The 27,552-nt window shown below is 41.1% G+C and overlaps 1 protein-coding gene across 2 annotated transcripts; it reads right to left on the bottom strand.

Annotated features, from left to right (window-relative positions):
* Nucleotides 1-246: 246 nt before the first annotated feature.
* Eed (embryonic ectoderm development) lies at nucleotides 247-27,552 on the bottom strand. Of its 2 annotated transcripts, none has more exons than XM_052712303.1 (12): nucleotides 27,016-27,552; nucleotides 23,442-23,594; nucleotides 21,413-21,505; nucleotides 20,295-20,360; nucleotides 18,889-19,014; nucleotides 17,321-17,402; nucleotides 15,335-15,426; nucleotides 11,624-11,757; nucleotides 9,314-9,419; nucleotides 1,632-1,790; nucleotides 922-995; nucleotides 247-650 (listed from the first exon to the last, which is right to left on the bottom strand). In XM_052712303.1, exons 1-12 carry the CDS (start codon nucleotides 27,127-27,129, stop codon nucleotides 524-526), a joined length of 1,326 nt encoding a protein of 441 aa, XP_052568263.1. In that variant the 5' UTR covers nucleotides 27,130-27,552; the 3' UTR covers nucleotides 247-523. The 2 variants fall into 2 exon arrangements, with proteins under 2 accessions (XP_052568263.1, XP_052568264.1); XM_052712304.1 differs by having other exon boundaries at nucleotides 534-650; nucleotides 1,721-1,790; nucleotides 27,016-27,237.

Here is a 27,552-nt window from a genome sequence, read left to right as displayed (position 1 = left end):
TACTGCTTCAACACCTGCCTGCATGCTGCCATTCTCCCCACCATGATGATAATGGAGCAAACCTCTGAAAGGCCCCAAATAAATGCTTTCTTTTCTAAGAGTTGTCTTGGTCATGACTCTTCACAGCACTGACTAAGACAATATCCAAGGCTACATGGTGGCAGAGCCAAGATTTCAGTTTAGTTTAGATATACAATTGACACTTAAGTCTCCACAGTAAATAGCTTACTTCAGTTAAAGCAGTAATTACAAAAAGATATGGTATAATTTTATTACTTCCAACTTGTTTGCATCACAATAAAAATAACACAGCTTTACAAAAATAAATTTTTATTAAAAGCAGTAAAGTCTGAGCAGGAAGACAGTACAAAGAATGTAAACAATGTAAACATCACTACATTCAGCTCAGCCTGATTGAATGCTGAAAAACAAGTCTAAATGCTCTATGTGCCCTTACTAGCAAGATACATTAATTCTATTTTACAAAGACAACATATTCTAATTTTTACTAGGAAAAAATAGTTTATCGAAGTCGATCCCAACGCCAAATGCTGGCGTCATCACAGACAGCTATGAGGATGCTGCTATCCCTGCTAAAACTGGTTTGTCGAATAGCAGCACCACATTTATGATGAGTCAGTGTTGTACACCTAGGGAAAAACATGGCAAGAGGTTAAATAGCACACACAACAGTGTTTACCTTAAAGGTGAATTAAGGAAATGTGCAGTTTAAAGCTATCTTCATTAAGAATTCATTCTCAAATTTCACCAAGTTTGGTATATTTTTTCTTGTCACCACAGTATAAATACCAGTTAATTGAAATATCAAAAAATACTCAATCCACAGCAACACAAAAAGTAATGATTTAAGGATGACATAAGGGCTATAATTTAGAACGCTTCAGAAAATTCTATACTTACTTGGCTTTATGAGGATCTTCTACTTCTAAATCCCAAACGTAAAGTTTGCCAACCTGATTGCCCAATGCAAGCATCTGTGTAAACATAGTTGAAAACATAAAATTAACACACCACCAAGCACTAAGGTATTCAAGTAATCCTAAAACAGCTTCCTTGCTTAGAGAAGCCTCAGCTCCAGCCTTGATGGCCCTCTTGACTAATTCTTGCATCTTATGTTACTGATTTGTAAGTAGGAATAAGAGTAATATTTCCTTGGCATCTTGAGAAAATAAGGCTCTGCGACATTTCATAGACGGTGTTACAGTACTTTTTCTCCACTTTAGACAGCAAGAGTGGGATGCTCTTCAAAGCTTTGTTAGAGAAATAGTCAGTTAAATGTCTGACAAAATTGCAGCAAAATTTAATGTCTTAGATAATAGTTATTTTACCTTCTATGTTGGTTTTTCTAGAAAAAAAGCTAGCTAAGATGATAAACACATTAAAATACTGTATCTTAGGAACAGGCATTAGGAATGTAACATTACCAACACCTAACTGCCCATTTCTTTTATAACACTGTAGATAATATGCATCACCCAGGAGGCAGCCAAAGTAATCAACACAGGACCAAGACAACCAATGTTTGAGGACAAGGAGCATGGACAGAACAGGAAAGGGTAGAACTACACGGTGTTTCAGAAGACAATTCCAAATGTAAAAGTATGTGCTACCTTTTGCCAGAAATCCATAGAAAACCTCATGTACCAAATGTCACATTGGCTGTAATCAAATCGCCCAAGAATAGTCACATTAGACTCACTAGGTTTAATTTTATCTATATCATCCTCCATTTTGCCAGGTTTCCAGCATACAATGGCATTTTCACAAGACTAAAAGAGAGAGAAATAAGAGACATGTATTAGAACTGAATTTCAAAAATAAAAATCAAACTGTTTATCATTTTAGAATAGCTCAAAGAACCTGCTTTCCAGGACTATAAACTGATTGTTTATCACCAGGTCAAGGTTTACACCTGAGGACAAGAAATCTGACTAGCAAAAGAATTAAACAATACAAAAGAATTGTGCTATTTGAAATAGTTTCTCTTCCAGAACAAATTAAGTTCAGCTCCAGACAGGCTGGCACCCAGAGACTTGAGGAGTACTATAGAAAATTAGAAAAATTTAGTATTGCAATAGAAGGCTCTTCAAGGGCTGGAGAGATGGCTCAGAGGTTAAGAGCATCGTCTGTTCTTCCAGAAGTCCTGAGTTCAATTCCCAGCAACCACATGATGGCTCACAACCACCTATAATGAGATCTGGTGCCCTCTTCTGGCCTGCATGCAGGCAGAACACTGTATACATAATAAATAAATAAATCTTTTAAAAAAAAAAAAAAAAGAAGGCTTTTCAAATCTGGCCAGTGGTTTCCCAATCCACATGTAATCAGGAGCGGCTCCCTGTACCTTGTTATCTACTAAGGCCTCATCCACAGTGTGGGTATTACATGGTAGATGCTTAGAAGACATCATAGGAAATTGATTAGTTCACTGAAAGGACCAGAGGTTATAAGGTAGCTCAAGACACTGATGTGGGGATAGGATCAAACAGGCTATGAAATTATACATTCCTGTAACATGGTGTCTTTGACACTTCTACTTAAAATAATCTCCCTTTGGCCATTATTTCAATCACTGTCTCAGCCAGTGGTGCACACTACCGAATTTTTGGCAGTGTGTCCAGCCTCTAGTTGATAAAAGCCAGAGATGCTGTTAAATATCAACAACCTCTCCTTCAAGCCGGGCCAACCTCAACAGTACCTAATTAACAACCCTGCCCTCTAGAGTTTTTCAGGGCAGCCTATTCAGTCACAGATGGCAACCCACTGAGGTCTCCATATTTAAACAGTTTAACCACAGGTCCAGAGGAAGATTATAATAAGAACAGCAGCTTTTCTTCTCTACCATCTTCAAACTTGGAAATTCTCAAGCTAAGCGATATCTACACAAGTTACTAAATGCACAGTAGCACTAGCCCAATGTTGCCCTTAATTTATAGTTCGAGTTTTCTCTAAAGACTCATCTTGGCTCAAACTCTTAAGACAGACTCTCTCACAGTTTCCTGGGGCTTCTTTTGCTACCCTAGACTGGACACTGAGAAAGCAATGACTGAGAAATGCTAATGGATAACAAGAGTGTGGTGGTTTGAAAGAAAATGGCCCCCAAGGGGAGTGGCAAGACTAGGAGGTGTGGCTTTGTTGGTGGAAGTGTGTCACAATGCGGGCTGGCTTTGAGGTCTCTTTTGCTCAAGCTTCCCACAGTATGACAGTCAGGTGACTTCCTGTTGCCTGCAAGATGTAGGTCTCTCAGCTACTACAGCCCCACATCTGCCTGCATGCCGCCATGCTCCCTGTCATGATGATAATGAACTGAACCTCTGAAACTGTAAGGAAGCCACCCCAATTAAATGTTTTCCTTATAAGAGTTGCCGTGATCATGGTGTCTTTTCACAGCAATAAAAACCCCAACTAAGACCAACAGAAAGGCCCCACAAAAGTCTGCTGTTCCAAGCCAGAGAACTAAGATAGCAGCAGCCTAATAGAACAAAAATAAACAAAAACGCTCTACTCCCACCAAACAAACCACTTCCATTTAAACCTGCTTTTAAGAAACCATTCCTTAGATCTTAACAAGTACATCCCTGGCTCTCCTTACTCTTTGTAGTAATGTGCTGCTAGCTCTCTCCGGCCTGGCTAGTATCAGAGAAGGACTGGCAGCCAGGACATGACAACCACCCACTGGTAAGAGTACAACAGACTATCTATCCATAGAGCCAGTAGGTAGAGGCCACTAGGTAAGCAGTGAAAAGGTATCCCTCTCACCTCCTTTAAGGTGGTGTCAGCTGAGGCCTAGTGGGAAGCCTGAACTTCCTTCACCTGGCGACTGCACGGCAGAGCTAAAATGCTCCCTTCCAGTGCTGAGAAGATAATACAGAAAGCCCACTAACAAGAGGATCTCAAGAAGACCTAAGGGCCAGCTCAGTGACCGAGTGCTTGCCTAGCAGAGTGAGGCCCTGGGTTTGATATCTAGCACCATTTTACAAATGGCAAGCTGAATGACAAAACATTCCTTCCTTCCTTCAATAGCTGTCGCCAGCTGTTCTGTCCCATCAACTACTAAGTAATGCTATAACTAAAATTAAAACTTGACTGATGGGCTCAACAAGAGAGAGGAGAACCAAGGATTTTAAGGACAACCCAGTAGAACAGAATATAATCCGAACAAAAAGGAACAGATGGAGGAGGAGGAGGACAGGGGCCAAACAACAACAAATCTAACAAAAAAAATCTCAGTGCTAGAGTATGGACAACAGAAGGCCAGCACTGTGTGTAAAAAATACCTAGTATTTCATTAGTGTCTCAAAGTGAGAGAAGAAATCAGGGCTGAAAAAAATCTGAATCATCGGCGATGTAGTTCAAGTATGAGACAAAATATTTCTCTAATATATAAATCTACTACAGATTCAAGATCAATGAACTACAAATAAGGTAAATCAAAGTAATGCCCATCTAGCCAAATCATACTCAAACTTGAGACTAAAATATAGTCCTATTCAGTCGAAAAACTAAAGGAAAAGGAAAAACTCTGAAAGCAGTTAGGACAGAAGACATAGCTACAGTTATACAGGGGGAAAAAAGTTTTAATGACAGAATTTCACATCAGAAGCCACTGGGGCCAGAGAAGGGGCAAATATTTTCCAAGCATGGGGACGGGGGCGGGGGGGACGACACCATGAAGCCAGAAATGTGTATTTAATAAGTACAGTCTTCAGGAATGAAAAGGAATATGAATCTTTCAATAGCAGACCTCTAAATGAATGCCTGCAGGAAGCTTCCTGAACAGAAAGGAAATGACTTAAGGTGGCACCCTAAAACTAAGAAAAGGAAAGAGAAAAGACAAAAGCAGTAAATACAATGATGTTTCCTGAGATTTCTAAATTATATTTCACTGCAAAAATTACACTATCCAATGTGGCTCTCAAATATTAATGAAATAGTTAAGATAATTCCACTAGATTGTAACCTGGGGATGAAATGATGAAAATAAAGGGCTCTACACTTCCTTTGATTGCTAATATGCCAATATATGGTAGACTGAAGTTACATACATGAAATAATACATCTGAAGCAACCTCCAAAACTGCTACACAAAGAAATACACATAATTACATAATAGTGCCATATATGGGCCAGCAAGATGGCTCTGCAGGTAAAAGTCCTCAATGTACTAGCCTCACAACCCCAGTACAATGCCCAGATTCCATGCAAGAAGAGAACAGATCCCTGAAAGTTGTCTTCTGACCTCCACACACTGCAGCAGCAGGCAAACACCTGCACACATACAAACACACACATGAATAAAAATTAAACCAAAAAAGCTACACATGAATAAAAAGGGGTTTCTAAAAAGTGTTACATTACAGGCATGGAGCTCATGTCTATAATCTCAGTACTTGAGAGACTGAGGCAGGAGACTTCCAAGTTTTCAGGCTACATAGCATGTTCAAGGCTGGCTTCAGTTCATGGTGGGACACCCTATCTCAACAAGGAGAAGAATTAGAAGAGGAGGAGGAGAGAAAAGGAATGAAGAAGAGGAGAAAGCCCCAAACAAGAACGAAACAGAAGGAGGAAGAAGAAGAAACCAGCCCCAAACAAAATGAAGCAAAAGGTTCAAATAACCTACAAGAAGTACACGGTGAACTCAAGAAACAGATAGGAAAAAGGCCAGGAAATACTGGATTTAATGTTCAGCTCTTTGGGGGCTAACAAACAATATAAAGTAGCAGAAAAAAATTTAAAAAGATAAGGTCCAAATAATAAAAGGGTTGAGGATGTAGCTTGGTGGGAGAACACTTGCTTAGATTCAGTCTTAAGTTACTATGCAGTACTGAAGTCAAGGTAAAAGGTCGGGAAAAGATCACAAAAAATGAGCTGGGTGTGGAGAAATTCCAGCACTCAGGAGACTAAGCCAAGAGGATTGCTGAGTTTGAGGACAGCCCAGACTATACAGCAAATTCCTTTAATACTAGGCCTTGGGGGGTAGAAGCTGTAGAGTAGTCCAAGGCCAGCCTGGTACATAGTGAGTTCCAGGACCCTGTCTCAGAAAAAAAAAAAAGACGAAAGAAAACCAAAACAAACAAGAATGTAAATGGTGGGGGCTGGAGAGATGGCTCAGAGGTTAAGAGCACTGACTGCTTTTCCAGAGGTCCTGAGTTCAATTCCCAGCAACCATATGGTGGCTCACAACCACTTGTAATGAGATCTGGTGCCCTCTTCTGGCCTGCAGGGACATATGCAGGCAGAATACTGTATACATAAAAAAATAAAATCTTTAAGAAAAAAAAAAAAGAAAGAACTAAGCATTTTCTTAGCCAAAGGCCCTATTAAGAAGATGAAAAGCTGGGTGGTGGTGGTGCATGCCTTTAATCCCAGCACTGGGGAGGCAGAGGCAGGTGGATCTCTGAGTTCGAGGCCAGCTTGGTCTACAGAGTGAGTTCAAGGTCAGGCTCCAAAGCTACACAGAGAAACGCTGTCACGAGAAAAAAAAACAAAAAAACAAAAGAAATATCCCCAAAAAGGATATGGATGGTGGGATGGCTATTCTTGGTTGTCATCTTGACTACATCTGGAATTAACTAGAATCCAATCGGCTGGGCATACCTGTGAGGGCTTTTTTTTTTTTTCCTTAAACATTTGAAGCGGGAGACTCACTTCTAATCTGAATCTCTGAGATGGGAAGACACTTTAATCCAGACCTTTTGAGGTGCGAAGAGCCAGACACACTTTCTACTGGCAGCCCATGTAAGGGCCAGGAAGAAGGAAGCCTTCTCTTGGTCTGCATGCTTTCACTCTCAATAGCAAGTCCATTCCTTCACTGGCATTAGAGTCTACTTCTTTGGGATTCTGGTGTATACTTAAGACCAGCTGGGACATCCAGCCTTGTGGACTTAAAAACTACTGGATTCTTGGACCTTCCATTCATAGGCAGACATTGTTGGATTAGCTGGAACACACACACACACACACACACACACACACACACACACACACACACACACACACACACGTTCATTCTATAAGTTCTGCTCCTCTAGAGAACCCTGACTAATACAGAAGGTAAATAAGCAATGTAAAGGATGTTCAACAGCATCACTAACAGAGAATGCAAATCAAGAGCATGATGAGATTTTACTACACATCTATTGGAACAAATAAATAAAAATAACAGTATTATTAACTGCTGGCAATGATACAGAAACACTGGATACTTTGCTATGAGAGTGTAGTATGACACTCTGGAAAATAGTAGTTTCTTAAAAACTTAACCATTACCCAACAATTGCTCTCCTAAGCATTTATTCCAGAGAAACAATAAGTTAAGTCCATACAAAATCCTGTATACAACTGTTCATCAGTAAGTATGCTGTAGCCCCAAATTGGAAACAACTAACACAACTAATATAATAATATGGTGTTAAATTAACTGTGTGTGATGAAGCTTAGGAGTGGTGGTAGACACCTTTAATCCCAGCACTTGGGAGGCAGAAGCAGGGAGAGTTTGAGGCCAGCCTAGTCTACATAGCAAATTCCAGGTTAGCCAAGGCTTCACTAGACTCTACTCTACAACAAAAATTAACTAATTAATTAATTGGGATGGTACAGTTGATAAAATGCAGTATGACTTAGCAATGGAAAATAAGAACTTCTTTACAAGCAGCAACTTGGATGGATCTCCAGTGAATCCTATTGAGTAAAGAACAATCGTAGCATTCTTGAAATGACAAAATCATGTGACAAAAGGATAAGGAACTAAACACACAGCATCCATAGTATACAGATGTTCCTTTTTCTAGGTTTTCAAGAGCACAACAGTGTAACATATAACTACTGATTTATAACTCCAGTTCCAGGTGATCCAATACCCTCTTCAGGCCTCAGGGAACCAGACACGCACAAGGTACACAGACACACATGTAGTCAAAACACTCATACACATAAAATAACAATATATGTAATAATAATAATAATAACTACTGAGAAAAAGTGAGAATGGTCATACTGAACCTCTCTGAATACCTTTAAAAGTTCCTGTAGCCTATTCCAAGATCAAGAGTTTAAAGAGGAGAACATGAAATCAATGAATCTAAACCCAAAAAGGAAAAAAAAATTCACACTAGGTTCTGCCTAAGGAAATGTGAAAGGCCCTGACATTCACTTCAAGAAGCCATGCAAGAATCTCTCTAACTCCAACAAGCCTGCCTGATCACTCCTCTAGATGATCAACTGGAAAAAACAAAACTAAACAAGACACAGTCACCTACTGTGGATATTACTCTGTATGCTGTGAATGTGTTGCTGTGATTGGCCAGTAGCCAGGCAGGAAGTATAGATGGACAAAGAGAGAGGAGAATGCTGGGAACAGGAAGGCTGAGTCAGGAGTTGCCAGCCAGACATAGAGGAAGCAAGATGCAAAAGTACCAGTAAGCCACATGCCACGTGGCAACTTAGAGATTACTAGAAACAGGTTAATTTAAGATATAAGAACTAGATAGCAAGAAGCCTGCCACGGCCATACAGTTTGTAAGTAATGAGTCTCTGTGTGTTTACTAGGATCTGAGTGGCTGCAGGAGCTGGGTGGACACAGGGAAATTTTCAGTTACAGTCACCCCTCAATTCCCTGGAAGGACTGACTCCAAACACCGAAGTCTATAGTATAGGCTCAAGTACCTTATTGAAATGGCGTCATATGTACACATACTCCCACATAATTTCAAGCATGACTATATTTATGAACCCCAATACAATGCAATTTGTATATTTTAGTTGTACTGTATTTAGTGAATGACAATAAAAGCTCTTTGTACATGTGCAGCACAGATGCAATTCTTTTGTTCCAATAATTTTGATCAATCATAGATTAATTTAAAAGATGTGGAATCCATGGATACAGAGAGCTGTACATCTATATCTATATCCATGAACAAGGTTAAGTAGGGCAAGCAAACTGCAGCCTGTAAGCCAATGACCTCTAGCCCTGTTCTTACAAACAATGACTGACTGAGATAAACCCGAAAACATTCCTATTGGTTTTGGTTATTATTTTCATATCACTGACCCCCAGAGTCAGTCACACCTTCCAAGCTCACTTCTTTCTTACTAGAGCATAAACTACAATCTAGTGAACTCTTTTCCTTAAATAAGTCTGCAAATTTACCAAAATATAAGACTGTAAACAGTTTCGACCTGCTACTGATTTTAATAAATTTTGTAATTAACTGCTTCCTGCAAAGCACACACTCTCTCTCAAACAGACACACACACAATGCAAGTACAGTTTAACTCTAGTTTTCCATACCTTGGAAAGTATCAAATCGCCTAACCATCGCACACAATCAACATAATTCCTATGTATGTCTCTGGTAGAAAAGTCAGGAAAGTGGATTTTCTGGGAAATAAATGGCCTGAAGGAAGAATGGAAATGTAAAAGTTAAAAGAAACCAAGTGTAGTAGGTTCATATTGTTTTTTCAGTTTGGGATTTATACACTGTGTAGTGCTCAGGAGCAAACCTAGGGCTTCACGCAAATCAGGCAAGCACTCGGCCTACTGAGCTTCATTTTCCAGTTCAATTTTTAAAACTCCACAAAATATGACTATGAATTAATTTCTCTATGTTCCTAGATAAAATGTATTGGTTAACCTGTTTTTTAGAGATAAAGTATCCATTTTTCATTTTTATTTTCTTTCATTATCAGCTTTCTGATACAATGTTTCACTTTTCTTTTTAAATTTAGGATTTTAAATTTGGGACAGGAGAGATGGTAAAAGCACTTGCCAGCACAAGTCTGGCCTGAGTTCAATGTATAGAACCCACATAAAAGGGGAAGTTTAGAAGTGGCCGTGACCTCTGACCTCCATTTTTGCTAAAATATATTTGTGAAAAAACAATGAACAAGATATTCTGGAGGTGATAAATTAAAAGCACACTTAACATTTCTAATCTAGTAAGTGCTTCCGTGGTGCTTGTCTGCTTTTCTTTCTTTCATTTTTTGGGGGCCACAACTCAGAGCATCATTCTTGCTGGACAAATGTTCAACCACAGCCATACCCCACCTCTGTGACTCACTTTTTGTTTGCTCTTCCAGACAGGGTTTCTCTTTCTCTTACTGCAACTCAGAGATCCGCCTGGCTCTGCCTCCCGAGTGCTGGGATTAAAGGCCTGAGCCACCACTGCCTAGCTGTGATTCACTTTTTATTAATTATATAACTGTGATTGTGATCAATTAATTGCCCAAGGCAATCATGTCCTCCTTTCCCTTATATGTAAAAAAAAAAAAGATTAGGCTTATCATCTCAAACTCCTTTCAAAGTCTAGGGTCTGCTGTTATGAAACAAGGTCTTTCACAGAGCCTGAAGTTAGTGGGTTCCTAGGCTGCATGGCTGACAAGCTCCATTCCCCAGCCCTGAGATCACAGGAGTCAGAGCCGAGCTATGCTTTTATAGCAGATGCTCTTACCATCCCACCAAGCCATCTTGACATGAATTCTTAACTGTTACAGCTTCAGCTGCTTTTTAGTCAAATGCATATTATCTTACGAGTTAAGCCTTTCAAAAAGACCAAGGAAACTGTGAAATATAGTTTATACTTATTCCAGAGATCTAACAATCATTTCAAAACATAAATTTAACATTGCACCTGACATTGAAAGGTAGAAACCCTAAAAACTGTACTAATTCTTAAAGCCAAAGAGGTATGGTAAGTGCACTCCAATGCTTACTAAAGCTTGCAAAATTAACAACCTATTAATAATCAGACTTAAAAACTCTTTGCTAAAATAAAAATACAAAGTTAACAATTTAAACATATGGTGCTCAAAGTGAAATAACACATGTAAATGTGTTTATAGTGAAGTATTACTGACAACTCATAAATACTAAAAAGGTAGTTACACCAAGACCTGAAGCACTTCAAAAGAGAAACAACTGAAACATCTCAAAAAATACGGAATCTCCACCTCATGGTATGATGGAACAATACTCCATGATTTGAATTTTCTCTATTCAATGAAGCATTGTGTACAGAAAAATATCAGCATCTATCTATCTATCTATCAATCAGCTGAGTCTCACTATGTATGCCGTCCTAACTGGCCTGAAACTTGCTCTGTAGGCCAGGCTGGCTTACTATATTCCAATTGACATAAACGCCCTTGGCTCTGCCTCCTCAGTGCTGGGACTAAAGGTGTTTACTGCTATGCCCAGCAGGAAAGTATTATATTATCATGAACTATAGCTAGAAAACCAATTTGAAACCATAGTTTACTATATTGAATTAGAACTTATTATTATGTCTTTTCCCTTCTCTACCCCACAATAGGTTCAGGTGATTTAAAACTTTTATACTTCTAATTTAGTGAGTCAAGAACATGCACACATAAATCAAAATAAGTGAAATGTGTCATTAAATTAGACAAAAACAATTCAAGTAAGACTGAAAAAATTTTAAATAAGGGATTCCTTTGGAAAAGGTGAATCTGATGGTAGGAAAACGATACCTGCAGGTTATAAGATATTAAAGAAGGGCTAAGGCAGCAGTGGGGCTTATTTCTCAATACTTGAGGAAAAGGGAAACATGGCTACTCAACAGCAAAGCATCAGAACCGTCACCTGTTGGTTTTATTTGGGTTATAATCATAAGATTCCTTAATCGCATTCATCATTCTCTTTGAGTTGATTCTCCAGAGTTTAAGAGAGTGATCCATACCACAGGACATTATTTTTTCACCCAGAAGATCATAATCCTAGGAATAAAACAGAACAGTGCAAAGAAGTAAATTACAGTCTCAAATGCTCTTTCTCCAGTTTTTACCTGGTGCACAATACAGTGAGCACTGTATTTCCAACTACAATGTTTACTACATTCTGGGCTTCACCTCAACACATCCTAAGTCACACTAGTATTTTCCATTTAAAGTTTTAATTACTTCGTCACCACTAGAGTGCAAAATAAAGGCAAAATTTAAGTTACCTGAATTTACATTCGTCTATTCAACTATATTTAAATATCTCCCTTGATTTTAAAAGTAAATCAAATGCTGAAAATAACCATTCTGACACAAAAAACCTGAACAGTTATACTACTTTTCTTGTCTAATTGCAGTTAAGAAACTAAAGGAAAGCCGGGCGGTGGTGGCACATGTCTTTAATCCCAGCACTTGGGAGGCAGAGCCGAGCGGATCTCTGAGTTTGAGACAAGCCTGGTCTACAGAGTGAGTTCCAGGACAGGCACGAAAACTACACAGAGAAACCCTGTCTCAACAAACAAACAAACAAACAAACTAAAGGAACATGAAGTCCCACTCCTAGCTGAGGACTGCTTCTGAGAGAGGGAGTCAGTTCTTGAACGGTATGTCACCTGGTATCATACTTCTGGGCATGCCCCATGCCCATGAGTAATCAGCTAACACAGCTGGACTGGGTAGGGAGAAGGAAGGGAGGAGGAGGAGAATGCTCTAAGAGTTGTTGTTTTATAGTATATTTTGTTCATATTCACCCCTTTCCCCCAACAAGGTGGTGGCTCACGTCTTTAATCCCAGCACTAGGGAGGCAGAAGCAGGCAGATCTCTGAGTCCAAGAACAGCCTGGTCTACAGAGTGAGTTCCAGGACAGCCAGGGCTATGAAAAGACCCTGCCTCAAAAAACAAAACAACGACGACGACGACAAAAGAGAGAGAGAGAGAGAGAGAGAGAGAGAGAGAGAGAGAGAGAGAGAACAGTGAAGAGTTCTAGCCAAGAAGATATCTATACCAACCTATTCTGTAGTGACTCAAACCTGAAAACTATTCTTACCATAACATTAGCCTTGGTGTTTATTGATTTCACCAATCTGTGTCACTACTTCTAATAACCACACTGTCAACAAGATACCTTTAGGGTCTATGGCTCTATGTTAGAATTCTTTTTTAAAAAGATTCTTGATTCTTAAAGATTCATTTATTTTTATGTTTACTGGTGTTCTGCATATATGTGTACACACTGCATGTGTGTAGTGCCCATGGAGGAGAGAAGAGAGTATCAGATCCCCTGGAACCAGAGGTACAGAGGGTCCAGTTCCTCTAAGTCAGACTTTTTAATAAAGGACAGTTCATTTGACTTGACTCCCACATAAAGCCTGATATACAATGACACTACAACTTCTAGAAAAATCCAAGTTGACAAGGTGGCGTTAGGTAGTTGGGATCCTCAAAGGTAGATAAGCCTGATTAAAGCAGTATTTTGGCACCTCTATATATGCTTCAAAGTGATTTGTTGTCTTTTTTTTTTTTTTAAGATTTATGTATTTATTATGTAGTCAGTGTTCTGTCTGCATGTATGCCTACACACCAGAAGAGGGCACCAGATCTCATTATAGATGGTTGTGAGCCACCATGAGGTTGCTGGGAATTGAACTCATGACTTCTAGAAGAGCAACCAAGTACTCTTCACCACTGAGCCATCTCTCCAACCCAAAATGATTGATCATTAAGTAGTTAAATTAGTAAAAGAAAAAACTGAAGAGAAAGCTTAAAAAAAAAAAAACCAAGTGAGTTAACATGTAAAAGCTACAATGTTAAAAACCTGAACACTTACTAAAGCTGACAGTCACTGATTACAGTGTATCAGCATAAAGATAGTACATGCTTGTCTTTAAACAATCAGGACAGTGAGATGTCTGCTGCCAAAGAGACCTGTTACCAAGCCTAAAGACCAGAGTTTGGTCCCTAGAACCACATGGCAGAAACAGAGAAGAGACTCCAACACCTTGTCCTCTGATTGCTACACAGTAAAGTGTTGTGGCTTTGTACCTCCACTTTGTACTGGCTAGTCTTATGTCAACTTGACACACAAACTAGTTATCTGAAAGGTAGGAATCTTAATTGAGAAAAATGCCTCCATAAAAATCAGGCTGTACATCTTTAATCCCAGCATATCTTTAATCCTAGCACTTGGGAGACAGAGCCAAACAGATCTCTGTGAATTTGAGGCCAGCCTGGTCTACAAGAGTAAGATCCAGGACAGGAACAAAACTACACATAGAAACCCTGTCTCAGAAAAAAAAAAAAAAAAAAACCAAACCAAACCAAAAAATCAGGCTGTAAGGCATTTTCTTCATTAGTTATTGGTGGGGTGGGGGTGGGTGGGTAAGGCAACCCATTGTGATTGGTTCCATCCCTAGGCTGCTGGTCCTGGGTTCTATAAGAAAGCAGGCCCAGCAAGCCATGGAAAGTAAGTCAGTAGGCAGCATCCCTCCATGGCCTCTACATCAGCTCCTGCCTTCAGGATCCTGCTCTGCTTGAGTCCTGTCCTGACTTCCTTCAGTGATGAACAGTGATATGGAAGTATAAGCCAAATAAACCATTTCCTCACCAACTTGCTTTTTGGCCATGATGTTTTCAATGCAGCAACAGAAACCCTAAGACACACCTACTCATGTACATACACACACACAATAAAGAAACATTAAGCTGGGCGGTGATGACACACGCCTTTAATCCCGGCACTTGGAAGGCAGAGGCAGGCGGATCTCTGTGAGTGGAGGCCAGCCTGGTCTATAAAGCGAGTTCCAGGACAGCCAGGACTGCTATACAGAGAAACCCTGTCTCGAAAAACAAACCCACAGGCCAGGCCTGGGCGGCACGGCCTTTACTCGCACTCAGGAAGCAGAGGCAGGCTATCTATGAGTCAGATGCCAATCTGGTCTACACAGAAAGTTCTGGGCCACCCAGTGTTATAGTAAAACCTTGCTTGCAAAACACAAAGCAACAATTTTTTTTTTTAAAAATGTCAACTATTGGTCCTGCATGCTACCCAGGAAAGAGGCACTCTAAAATGCAAGTGTAAGCACACCACAAGACTTCCTAAAAGTGAATCACTTATTTCAACTCCAAACAAAATATTTCTTATGGATAGTTAAACTTTTGTTTTTTAGTAACAGGGAGAAGGTAAAATTAACTTGGTGATTTTAGATTAAATGGAAAAAAGTTGGGTCTGGTGGAGCATGTCTGTAATCCCAGCACTCAGGAGGCTGAGACAGAAGGATAGAGACTTCAACATCAGCCTAAGTTACATGGTAAAACCCTATCTCTGAAACCATAACAACCACCCCACAAAAAGGAATGATCATGGTACTTGTATAAAGTCTGAGCCATTTTTATAAAACCGAAACTCCCAATGGCTGAACTTGCTCTACCCTTTCATGTGCAGTGTCAAAATCTTTGTCAAACAGATGAGACAACTGCCTGGCAGGCTGCATGAAGCAGACATAGGCACGAAGGGAAAGGCTCAGTGGAGAGAGTCACACTATATAAACCCAAAGTCATTACCCCAACTTCAACTTACAGCACTCAGAACTTCATCTCTGTGTCCTTCCACACCGCCGAATATTGCCACAAGCGTGTCCGTTTGGATATTCCATAATCGTAAAGCATGATCTATTACAAACACAGAAAATAAGGATCAACTTTTATCACTCATCTACTGCAAACTTTTAGTACTGCATTACTATGTGAAAGTTACGAAAACTTAGATTATGCGCAATAAAGACTATTTATTATCCATGATATATAACAACTTAAAATATGCCACATGTAGAATTAACTAAAGAAATGGTGATGTTAAGTAAGTTCCAAGCCACACGGGGCTACACAGTGGCACTGCCTCAAAAACAAACAAAATGAAAATTACAGCAGACACTAGGATGTTGCTCAGGGCATACCTAGCACACCCAAGGCCAGGGGTTCCAGCACCAGCCTGAAACAAAAAGGCAAAAAATCCTCCTCCCCTTACACCTATAATCTCAGCACTTGGGGTAGAGGGGATGTGAAGCCATAGAACTGCCCTGAGTTCAAGGCCAATCTGGGATATGTGTGTGTGTGTGTGTGTGTGTGTGTGTGTGTATAGAGAGAGGGAGAGAGGGAGGGAGGGGGAGAGGGAGGGAAGGAGGGAGAGGGAGAGGAAGAGGGAGGGAGGGAGGGAGGGAGGGAGGGAGGGAGGGAGGGAGAGAGGGGGAGAGGGAGAGAGAGAGAGAGAGAGAGAGAGAGAGAGAGAGAGAGAGAGAGAGAGATCCTGTCTCAAACACGCCTTTAATCCCAGCACTCTGGGAGACAGAGGCAGGAGGATCTCTTAAGTTTGAGACCAGCCTGGTCTACAGAGTTAGTTCCAGGACAGCCAGGGCAACACAGAAACTCTGTCTCGGAAAAAATAAATAAATAAATAATAAATAAATAAACAAACAGTGGAGAGAGAAGAGATGGCTTGGCAATTAAGCGCAGCTGCTACTCTTTCAGGGGATCCTAGTTCAGTCCCCAGAATCCACAGCAGCTCACAATGATCTCTAACTCCAGCTCCAGGGGATCCAATGTCTCCCACTTCTGTACTCACATGCACATACCCACATGCAAACATACACATCTACACATTTATAATGGCAGTGCAGGCACAAGGAGCAACGCAATGCTTTTTTTTTTAAACCAGGAAGTACTTCCAAGAGTTCACGCCAGAGACCTTAGCCATTCAAGGAATTATAACCAGGTGCAGTGGCTTATACCTGTAACCTCAGACTGAGAAGGCTGGGATTCAAAGTTCTCTGTGGCTTTGTATCACTCTGGGATACAGACTAAGAAACTGTCTCAACCAAAAAACAAGGCAGGCCGAGTTTGAAGAAATTTTATAGGGATTCAAAAATAAAATCTTTTTAAAATAAAAAAATAAAAGCATGGCTCTTCACTGCAGTGCTTCCTTTATTATTATTTGTGTGTGTGTGTGTGTGTGTGTGTGTGTGTGTGTGTGTGTGTGTGTGTGTGTAGGTCAGAGGGCAACTCTGTGGCTGTAGTTCCCCTTCCACCTTCACAGGGTTCCAAGGATGGTCAGGCCACCTCATCAGCCCTTTTCATTTAACATGCAGCATTTCTTAGAGCATTATTGAGGCTGGGTGGTGGCAGCGGCACATCTTTAATCTCAGCTCTCAGCTGGGAGAGGCAGGTGGATCTCTGAGTTTGAGGCCAGCCTGGTCTACAGAGTGAGTTCCAGGACAGCCAAGGCTGCACAGAAAAATCCTGTCTTGAAAAACAAATATGATATGTCATATTTGATATGTCACTCAATACCGATAAAACAATAATTGTTCATGTGAGGATAAGGTTCTAGAACTATCACAATACAGGAAGTGAGGTTTGTTCTCTAAGTCTTGGTTTACGAGATGCTAATATAGGCTATTTTTTTCTACTAAAACCTTTTTTTAAAATTTTGATTATTTTCCCTTGTCTCTTTAAAACAATTATTCCAAAACAATCTGAACTAAGGAAACATTTGTCTCTGTAACCTTACCTTTACTTACTGACAGGAGAAGATTTGGGTCTCGTGGGTGGAATTTCAGTTCATTGATAGCATTTCCATGGCCAACATAGTGCTATAATAAATTCAAAATATTTTGTTTCATATCTCAAAAGCCAATAAATTCTTTCACAAACCTTAAGAGAAACAAAAGGCTGGAGATACAGTTCAGTGGTAGACCACAAGCCTAGAATACTCAAGGCCCAAAGTTCAATGTCCAGCAAAGCTGCCCTCTGCCTCCCAAGCAAAGTTACATTTCAAGTTCTTCTCAACCTTGGCTACATACTAAAATCACCCAACAAATTTAAAGAAAGGAAAATGGGACCAGTTAGTCACTACTCAGCTAATAGCACTGTTTAAGATATCCACCAAGATGCCAATGAGCCCCAGGTTAAGAACAGCAACATCTAAAGCCTGCCTTCTTATCAGCTTCTTTCGCTTTACCTGCCTCTTACAGGGTGCCCTGGAACCCACACTTTTCATTTGGGTCCCTTGGAAAAAGCTGTTACTCTTCAGTTAAAGATGCTCAAAGCAGCCGGGCGGTGGTGGCGCACGCCTTTAATCCCAGCACTCGGGAGGCAGAGCCAGGCGGATCTCTGTGAGTTCGAGGCCAGCCTGGGCTACCAAGTGAGTTCCAGGAAAGGCGCAAAGCTACACAGAGAAACCCTGTCTCGAAAAACCAAAAAAAAAAAAAAAAAAAAAAAAAAAAAAAGATGCTCAAAGCAATCATAAGAAAACCCACAGAATCAACTAACCTAGGCTCATAGGAGCTCAGAGACTGAGCTGACAACCAGGAGCCTGTACTGGACTGACCTAGGCACTTGGCATTATGTTACAGTTGTGTAGCTTGGTCTTCTTGTGGGACTCCTAACAGTGGGAACAGGGGCTGTCTCCTGTGCTGGCTTTTGGGACCCTATTCCTCATACTGGATCGCTTTGCCCAGCCTTAATACAAGGGGAGGTGCTTAGTCTTCCTGCAACTTGATATGCCATGTTTTGTTGATCCCCATGGGAGGCCTGCCCCTTTCTGAACAGAAACAGAAGAGAAAGGGGATTGGGGGGGGGGGGGGGTGATGGGGAGACGAGACTGGGAGGAGAGGAAGGAGGAAAGCTTTGGCTGGGATGTAAAATAATTAATTTAAAAAAAAGACGCTCAAAGCAAAGGAAGGAGAGAAATTAAAACAAAAATGGTGGATATCAACACTTTCCTATGTATTCCTTAACTTACATTCAAAGGACTACTCTAAAGAAAACAATGAGACTAGCCAGATGACTTAGCATGTAAAGGTGCTGGCTGGCATGCCTGAAAGCCAAGCTGGATCCTCAGGACCCACATGGCGGAAGATGGGCACTGATACCTGATACATACACACACTCGTATGCACCTGCTCCACACACCCAAAGTGAGTAAGTGCAATAAAAAAGGAAACAATAAGCAAGGTACAACCTAAATTAGCTATTTTAGTTATTGACTACATGAGTTTTAAAGTTAATCCATGAAGTTGTATTGTAACCTATGAGTATTCAAAAGCAGCAAATCTACAATTTGACCAGAAGACGCACCTTTATACACTGCATTGTTATGGGATTAATTATCCTTATTATGCCTCTAGATCCAGCAACAGCAAGCAGAGGGTGGCTGGTGTTGCTATCATAGGTCCATGCACAAGTATAAAAGTTTTCATCTGCCTAAGAAATGCTAGTTAAGAAATATAATTTATTCTGAAAAATAAACATGTTAATGCAACAATAAATGGAATCTTCCAAACAACTGCTAAGGTTTTGGATATTTAAGTGCTTATTTTTCTTTTTACAAAATTTGCATACTGTTAGCCAGGCGATCCCACGACTCAAGAGGCTGGAGGATTTTTCTCAAAGGCTAGCTAGGGTTACTCAGCAAGGCCCCATTCTCAAAAATAAATACAGTGGCAGCACTTTTAGGTCTAAAATCCATACCAAATGAGCTCCCTCCTTGTACTTCACTCTACCATGCTTCTCTTTAGCTGCCTGTAGAACTAACTACTCTACTGTTAGAGTACTGTCAAAACAGCAAGAAAGAGCAGCTCAACATAGGCATGACTGTTCTTCAATAAAACTTTATTTACAAAGCTAGGTGTGTGGGGGGGTGGGTGCGGGGGGAACTGGAGAGATGGCTCAGAGCACGGGCTGCTCTTCCAGAAGTCCTGAGTTCAATTTCCAGCAACCACATGGTGGCTCACAACCATCTGTAATGAGATCTGGTGTGCAGGCATACATGCAAGCAGAATACTGTATACATAATAAATAAAAAAATCTAAAAACAAAAAACCAAAGCTAGGTGGTAAGCCTGCAGGCTTGGCTTTACTGACCCTCTGTCCTGACACTCCTGTGAACCTATAAATGGTTCCTTTTCCACCTTCCTAATGGCAACTGTTCACTATCTCCATGTCATCTGCAGATTCAATGCCGCCTTGCTTCACTTGCTGTATTTTTTCAAATGGATGTAGAAGAAACATCTTATCACTCAGCTTTTTAAAACTCCTTTAAAAAAAAAAAAAAAAAAACCTTTGGGCTTTTAAATTAAGATCTTCCTTTTCTTCATAACTCACTCTCCAATAATTTCCTAAATTACACACACTTATTTTTTCCATCTCAGATTTGTTGATCAAATATTCAGAATGACTGCCAGCTAAGTATTGAAACTATACTGAAACTGTCAAACTCTAGGCTTAGCTGGTCCCTGCTAATAACTTGTAGCATGGATTTCTAATGCTCCCAACTCCATTCCTCTTCACCCACCATCACATCCACCTCATGACAAATTCAAGATCAGGTAAACGAGATACAATCCCCTTGGGTAACAATGACAACACTCCTAACTAAAGAAAGATGGGACAGTAATTTTAAGGAATTTGTTTTTAAAAGTTGTAGTGTACTTATCAAAATAAACGTCTTAAACCAGAGATGCAAAAACAGTAAGAGAAGGATACATCAGCATCTACATAGGACTGTAATAACCGGATCTCCCCTTGCGAATGGCATTCATATAAGGTGACCTAAAGAAACAAAAATATGCATGTCACCTCAGATAAACAGTCTCTGGCTCTGAAAACATTCTAGGCCCAATTACAACTTAAAAACATTACAGAAACTGCTATAAGCAGCTCCGTAAGCTTGCCTAAGCCGTTATAAATCCTCACACCTTTTATGTAATACTAGACTACACTGAATAGCCTGGTAATAGTAGTTTCTATTTCCAAACATTTAAACATACATTTCACCCATATAATCACAACTTTTTCAAAGTGAGTAAAGTTAAAAACCTTAAAATAATTATGGCTTATCCTCTTTCATTAAATCTGTAACAAAACATCTTTAGTATCATGAAATAATTAAAGAATACCACATAACATACACATGTACTGAAACACCATCTGATACCCCATAAATACGTAGTTTTTAATGACTTTACGTATAATTAACACTTTCAAAATTATTATTTGAATCCAGTAGATTTATGCTTTCGTTAGAGAACAATTAATCACACTTTTTTTTAAAAAAATGACAGGCTTCTGGGAATGGAGAGATGGCTTAGTGACAAGAGCATGTTCTTCCAGAAGGTTCTGTTCTCAGCACGCACATGGCTGCTAACAATCCTCTGTAACTCTAATTCCAGAGGATCTAATGCCCTCCTCTGGCCTCCGGGAGCACTGCATGAGGTGGCGCACAGATATCCATGCAGGCAGCCCGCTGACACACATAAAATCAAAAATAAAAGTACAGCTGGGCGGTGGTGGTGCACACCTTCAATCCCCGCACTTGGGAGACAGAGGCAGTTAGAGTTCGAGGCCAGCCTGGTCTACAAATCGAGTTCCAGGACAGTCAGGACTGTTACACAGAGAAATCCTGTCTCATGTTTGAATGATAAATAACAGTCAATTCTTTCAGCTATTCAAAAATACTTATAAAGGAAACTATAAGGCCTGCTTCATAACAAATGTATATAAAATGTACTTTCTAGTCATAATAAAATCATTCCACTTCAACACTTTAATTGTAACAGATGTAATAAAATAACCTCCCTTGCCAAGCTGCCCCCGATACTCACTCTGTTGCTTCCCACAGTTGCGAACACCAGAGGATCCCCTTCCTTGCTGTGCCAGTTAAACTGAACTCCAAACAAGGGCTGGTTATGATCTTCCTAGAAAATCGTGAAAAGAAAATTTTAACACAGTTTTGAAAACATTAGCAAACTTACCTACTTCCCTTTCTTTTTCTTCCCCAGATTCAGCCCACTCCCGCCCTTAGATACTGTGGTGGTTTGAATAAGAATGAGCCCATAGGGCTGTCTATTTGAATGCTTAGGGAGCTGCATTATTTGAAAGGATTAGGAGGCATGGCTTGGCTGGAGGCAGTGTGACACAGGAGGGGGTAGGCCATGAGGTTTCAAAAGCTCAGGCCAGGCCAAATGTCCTCTACCCCTCCCTGTGGATCCAGATGTAGAACTCTCAGCTACCTTTCCAGCACCATGTCTGCCTGCATGCCACCATGCTTCCATCCATGACAATAATGGACTAAACCTCTGAAACTAAGCAAGTCCCAATTAAACGCCAATTAAATGCTTTTTTTTTTTTTTGCAAGGTGTCATGGTCATGACGTCTCTTCACAGCAATAGAACACAAAGGCATATAGCATTTGCTACTTCTGACATTAAAATTAAGACACTACACAAGCATCCACATCTTAAAATCTAGAATGTTTTCTAACAAAGATTTACATCACATGTTAGAAAACATACGTATCCTGGAAACACTGGTATCTGCCTGTTTTCTTTTTTTTTTTTTTTTTTTTTTTGGTTTTTCGAGACAAGGTTTCTCTGTGTAGCTTTGCGCCTTTCCTGGAACTCGCTTTGGAGACCAGGCTGGCCTCGAACTCACAGAGATCCGCCTGGCTCTGCCTCCCGAGTGCTGGGATTAAAGGCGTGCGCCACCACCGCCCGGCCTCTGCCTGTTTTCTTAAACCCAACTGTCTTTCTGTATCAGAACAGATTGAGAACTTTTCTATGTAACCCTGGTTATCCTGGAGTTTACTTTATAGATCATCACCACCACCCAGCACAGCTCAGTCTTCAGTATGTTGTGATGATGGGTGTGAGCACTGTGTCCAGTTTAATGACTTAAATATGCAATATTTAGGGGGAAACAAGCAGTTGGAGTTAAACTATTGTGTTCTCAGTAGCATTTTCACTAATTTATAAAAAAAAAAAAAAAAAAAAAGACCACTGGTGGTAAGGACTTGCTATTTACTTTGTTTTCTATGTCCATTTCCTGTTTTCTAAATTTTGTGGGCTTTCAAGGGGGCAGGGCTAGAAAGATGGCTCAGCAGTTAAGAGCACTGTCTGCTTTTCCAGAGGACCTGGATTCAATTTCCAGCACCCACACTGTAGAGTGCACTATGGCCTTGTACTCAGAGCAGCACTAAGAAAACCAGGAATGTTAATCACACAGGGGTGTCTCCTCAGTGGAGGAGATAAAATCAAATACTGAGTTCCATCCAGAAAGCTGAGAATGGAGGTTGTTGACGACCTAGTGACCTTCCTGGTGACCTTTTTGCTATCTGTGGAGGCAGACCTCACCCAAATTCCCCAGAATGGTTATTCCAGATTCTTCCCTCCCTAGACCATTAACTACCTTAGGGGAAATGTCACGTGTACTTTATGGCCAGCTGACCTCTGTTATCAGTCAAGAGACCACACCAGAGCCTAGGCCTTTCAGCTATAGGACCCACCCTCACAGTCACACGTACTTTGTGAAAGAGTTTCTATGTAGTCACACCTTAAGCTTTATTTCGCACCTGGAAGTGGATTGATTATGGGAATTATTGTTGCCTGGAGACTCTTTTCCATATTCTATTGTGTTTAAATACACCTACAAGAAACCTCCTGGTCTAGAGTCCCCAAAGTCTGATCCAGCACAACAATAAATAAAGCTGAAATGACTAAAGGTATGATGGATTATAATATTCAGTTTAACCAAACGAACCTTTGAAACACTGTAATTTTAGAATACTTTAAACCCAAGGGTATCCTCCTGTCTGTCCCTGAGAGAAGTCCACAGCCTAGTGCTTCCTGTACATACCTTGAGGCTGTTCACACATTTGAAAGAATATTTGCATTTCTTCGATTTCCATTTTCCCTTTCCCCAGCTCTTCCTTCCGGGTGCATTTGGTGTGTTTGTAGGTGTGTCGGGGCGTTCTGTGTTTGTGCCACTCTCGATACTGACAGCATCATCCTGTGAGCAGTAAAATCGGGAATACCTTCGTCAGGCAGACAGACGCACACAGACGCACACGGTATTTAAAAGCAACTGACTGCACCACTAGAAAGATGATAACTTAAAAGTGTGTGAAAAACGGGGCATGTACTCCTGGCTGTGGCTGGGGATTTTAGGAAGTAGAATCCAGTTATGCATTAGAACACTTGTGGATATTTTACACTGCAGTCAAAATAAAAACAAAGTACTAAGAAGATAATGAAAGAGTAATTTTGCCTTTAAATGAGACACTGGCCTATGCCAGTGACACTAATACAATTCATCGTTCACTCTTACACAGCTCTGTGGAAAAGCCACTATTAGACAAGGAAATGTTGAGTAAAACTAACTGTTCTCTTGCTGGTAAAGAGTTGCTAGGATTCAATACTTCATTAACACAGAAAATAACCGAATAAATTCAGCAAATCTGGTCGACCTACGTACACATCTTCATAATTTATTTGACTGCTGTTCAAGAGGAAGCCTAAGTGTAGACACGTGGCCATTTGGAGCAGGAATGTTAATGCTTACTATTTTAGATGTAGTTTTGAAAAAACAAAATCTGTCACGCAAATCCTACTTATTTATAACACAAATGACTTAGAATTTTAGAGAAGTGCTACAGAATCTATACTATGTGTAAATGCAATTGGCCTCATGGTTTGAATACTACTATGCACACATCTGAACTCTGTACACTATAATCTGTGCAGACATAGATATGGCTTCAGGAAATACTGAAAATTCTTCCAAGTCATCTTCAGTTCAGAACCCATACTTAAGTCTCCTCTGGAATACAAAGATTTCCATCTATTACCCTGGGGCGGTGGTCCCTGAATCATCCCAGAGGAAGCCTTCTGTCAGAGTGTGTCTAGCAGCTGTTGGACTGAAGTCTATGAAGTCTGCACTGCCTTTGCAAGTCACTAAGTTACTGATGACTACAGTTGGCTTTATATTACAAAAGGTTAAATATAAATGGAAGTGTCAAAAGATATTTAAAAAATCATTAATTCATTTAAAAACATTAATTCTTAAGGTTTTTCAAAGTTCACACTGGTACAAAATGAAATGCTTTTTAAGTAGATACACTATTCTAGAATACATTATCTAACACCAGAGAAAAGAAATGAAGCTAGGCATAGTGTCTCACGCCTATAATCCCAGTACTTGGAATGCTGAGGCAGGAGGATAGCCATGAATTTGAGGTTAGCCTGTGAGACTCAAACAAGCAAAAACACCCAAGGAATGAAGTACTCCCACAAAGTAGGTGCTTAATAAATATTTGAATTGCAATTTAATGTAAATGTACAATTAGTTTCTATGGGAATTTAAAATGTTAAAAGTTTAAATTGAGTTCATAAATCAAAACCAATTTTAGCTAGGCATCTATATTTGCCCAGCAATCGGGAGGTAAAGGCAGGAGGATCCTAGCCAGCATGGACATAACAAGATCGTGATTTTTAAAAAAATTAAAAAAAAAATCACTTTTTATCTGTTTCTCCTCACCTGCCAATTGTTCTTATATGCAAAAAGTTCTGATTTTGGATTTTCAGGTTAAGAATTCCATCTTCTATTACAATTGCTGCAGATCTTAAAAATCAGCCCATCATTTCTACCAATGGTTCCGGAAAATCCTGCTATTTACTGGGCTAAGAAATACTTATATAGCCGGAGGGTGGTGGCACAGGCCTTTAGTCCCAGCACTCGGGAGGCAGAGCCAGGCCGATCTCTGTAAGTTCGAGGCCAATCTGGTCTACAGAGCAAGATCCAGGACAGGCACCAAAAGTACACCCAGAGACCCTGTCTCGAAAAAACAAACAAACAAACAAAAACCAAAAACCAAAAAACTTATATTACTCCATCTAAATGGGGAGCCATTTATGGTGGCTCAGGCCTTTGATCCCAGCACTCAGTGGGCAGGGGCAAATGGATCTCTATGAGTTCAAGGCCAACCTGGATACAGTGGGCTTCCAGGCCAACCAAGGGTACAAGGTGAGACCCCGTTTCAAAAAACTAAAAATTTAATTTAAAAAATAAAATACAACTCGGAGAAGTAACCCTTTGGCTGAGGACAGAACCTGGGGCCTCCTATACGTCTGGCATGTGCTTTACAAATGAGTAAATGTAAAGCACATAAATGTGCTTTATGCCTCCAGCCCCTTAAAAAAATTAAATATATTTAAAGGTTTATACATGCTCTTCTTTGTAATCTTATATACTTTATCTATATATCTTTAGTATTCTGCGCATGAACGAATTCTAGGTACTGATAGGGTTAAGGTAAGAATGTAACAGGTTTGAGGGCAGCCTGTGCTACATAGGGAGACTCTGACTCAAAAGAACAAAGTTTTATTCTGAGAGGACCCCAAAGGGTTCAGTAATGTGTCAAAGGAACACAGACCAAGAATTCAATCCGTTCCTATCAATCATTCGGTTATGGATAATTTTAGAAAGTATCAAAAAACGTTATTTCCCTTAGGAGTCTGCAAAAAGAAAACGAGCTTTTACTTAATTCCACCCCCGCCCCGACAATTTCCTCCTTCTAAACAAATTTGACATTTTCATTAAATTCTGGGTAATTGAGCATACGAAAAGGCCAAAGCCGTAACTCTACACTACGCAATCATAATATAAGTAACTAATTACTAGAACACGTGTACAGTACTTCTTTTACAACACTTGTATAGTACTTTTTACGGGGCAGCATTTCTCTAAGCACTGACTTCACTTAATCTTCATACTTGCTCAAACACATTGGTCTTTACCACGATTGCCTGAAATCTTCCAATCTCTTTACATTAAGTAAAAACTTTCTGTCCCCTCCCTTGCCTTAATCAAAGGTGGTTCCCCTCCGCCCCATGATCTTCTCGATTCTGCTCCTCTCACAGTAAAGTCGACACGAAGGCACACCCCAGTCACGCAAACCCAAGCCAAAGATCTACACTTTCCATCCTGATTCCGTGGAGCTCCGCGAGTGACACAGTCCCTCAGCTCCCTTTGGAGGACCTAACGACAGCCCCCTTCCACCAACTTTTCTTGAGAAACAAAATCTCTTACCCCGAGCATGCCTTTTAAACTAGTACAATCTCGGATTCGCAGTCACCGTCAAGCCCCGCAAAGGCACAAACACTCCTTCTCCCTCGCAAGGATGATCGGAGCAGACCTCGCACACCTTTGGGACCCTTAATCCGCTCCTTCGCCAACTTTCTGCTTGCTACCAGCCGCAGCCCCAGCTCGAACCCCTCAGAGAAGTTGGATGTCCCCGCATGCCCGCGTTTTCCTGAGCGCGGGGTGACACCTTTCCCTCCCCCCACGGCCGCCCGCCCGCCCCGCGCGCACAGTTTCCAAAGAACCTGAAACTTCCACTCCTCGGTCCCGGGACAGCCAGGGCTGCACTCACATTCTCGTCTCCCGAGAGGTCCGGGTTGCTGTTCTCGTCGCTGCTCAACTTCTGCTTCTTGGCTGCCGGCATGTCTGTTCCCGCCGGCGCTGTCGACACTTCCCTCTCGGACATATTCCTCCGCCTCCCTCCAGGTTCCTGCCGCCTCGGGCGGGGCCTCCGCCACACCGCCGTCAAGCAAGCCCGGCCGGAGCCTGCCGCAAAGCTGCCGGCACCGCCACCTCCGCCGCTCCCCCCACTGTCGCAAATCGCGCCCAGCCGCCGAGGCGGGCGTGCGTGCGACCCCGCCACACTGCTGAAAAAGGGGCGCGCGCGCGCGCGCCCTCCCGCACGGCTTCCTGGCTGCTCCCCGTCCCCTGCTCCCGACGGGCGCTTTTCCCGCCGTCCTCTCGGCACTTTGCACTGAGGCGTCGGGTCCGGTGGCTCAGAGGGCAGGGTTTCCCACGTCCCCCTTCCCCACCAGCGCCTAGCGAAGAGGCGGAACTCAAAGGGCTGCTCCCTCACCCCCTTCCTTGCAAAGACGTTTGGTCCGCAATT

Source organism: Peromyscus californicus, unplaced genomic scaffold, assembly GCF_007827085.1.
Source record: "Peromyscus californicus insignis strain IS unplaced genomic scaffold, ASM782708v3 Scaffold_4__1_contigs__length_199733344, whole genome shotgun sequence".
NCBI lineage: Eukaryota > Metazoa > Chordata > Mammalia > Rodentia > Cricetidae > Peromyscus > Peromyscus californicus.
The sequence above is the reverse complement of the archived record's forward strand: the minus strand, read 5'-3'. Positions and strand labels throughout refer to the sequence as shown.

Coding starts and splice junctions, on each gene's coding strand:
- Eed (XM_052712303.1), bottom strand. CDS start 27,129: ATGTCCGAGAGGGAAGTGTCGACAGCGCCGGCGGGAACAGACATGCCG. Junction 23,595..27,015: donor ACCTCTCGGGAGACGAGAAT/GTGAGTGCAGCC, acceptor TACTGCTCACAG/GATGATGCTGTCAGTATCGA. Junction 15,427..17,320: donor TCTCCTGTCAGTAAGTAAAG/GTAAGGTTACAG, acceptor TGTTTGTAATAG/ATCATGCTTTACGATTATGG.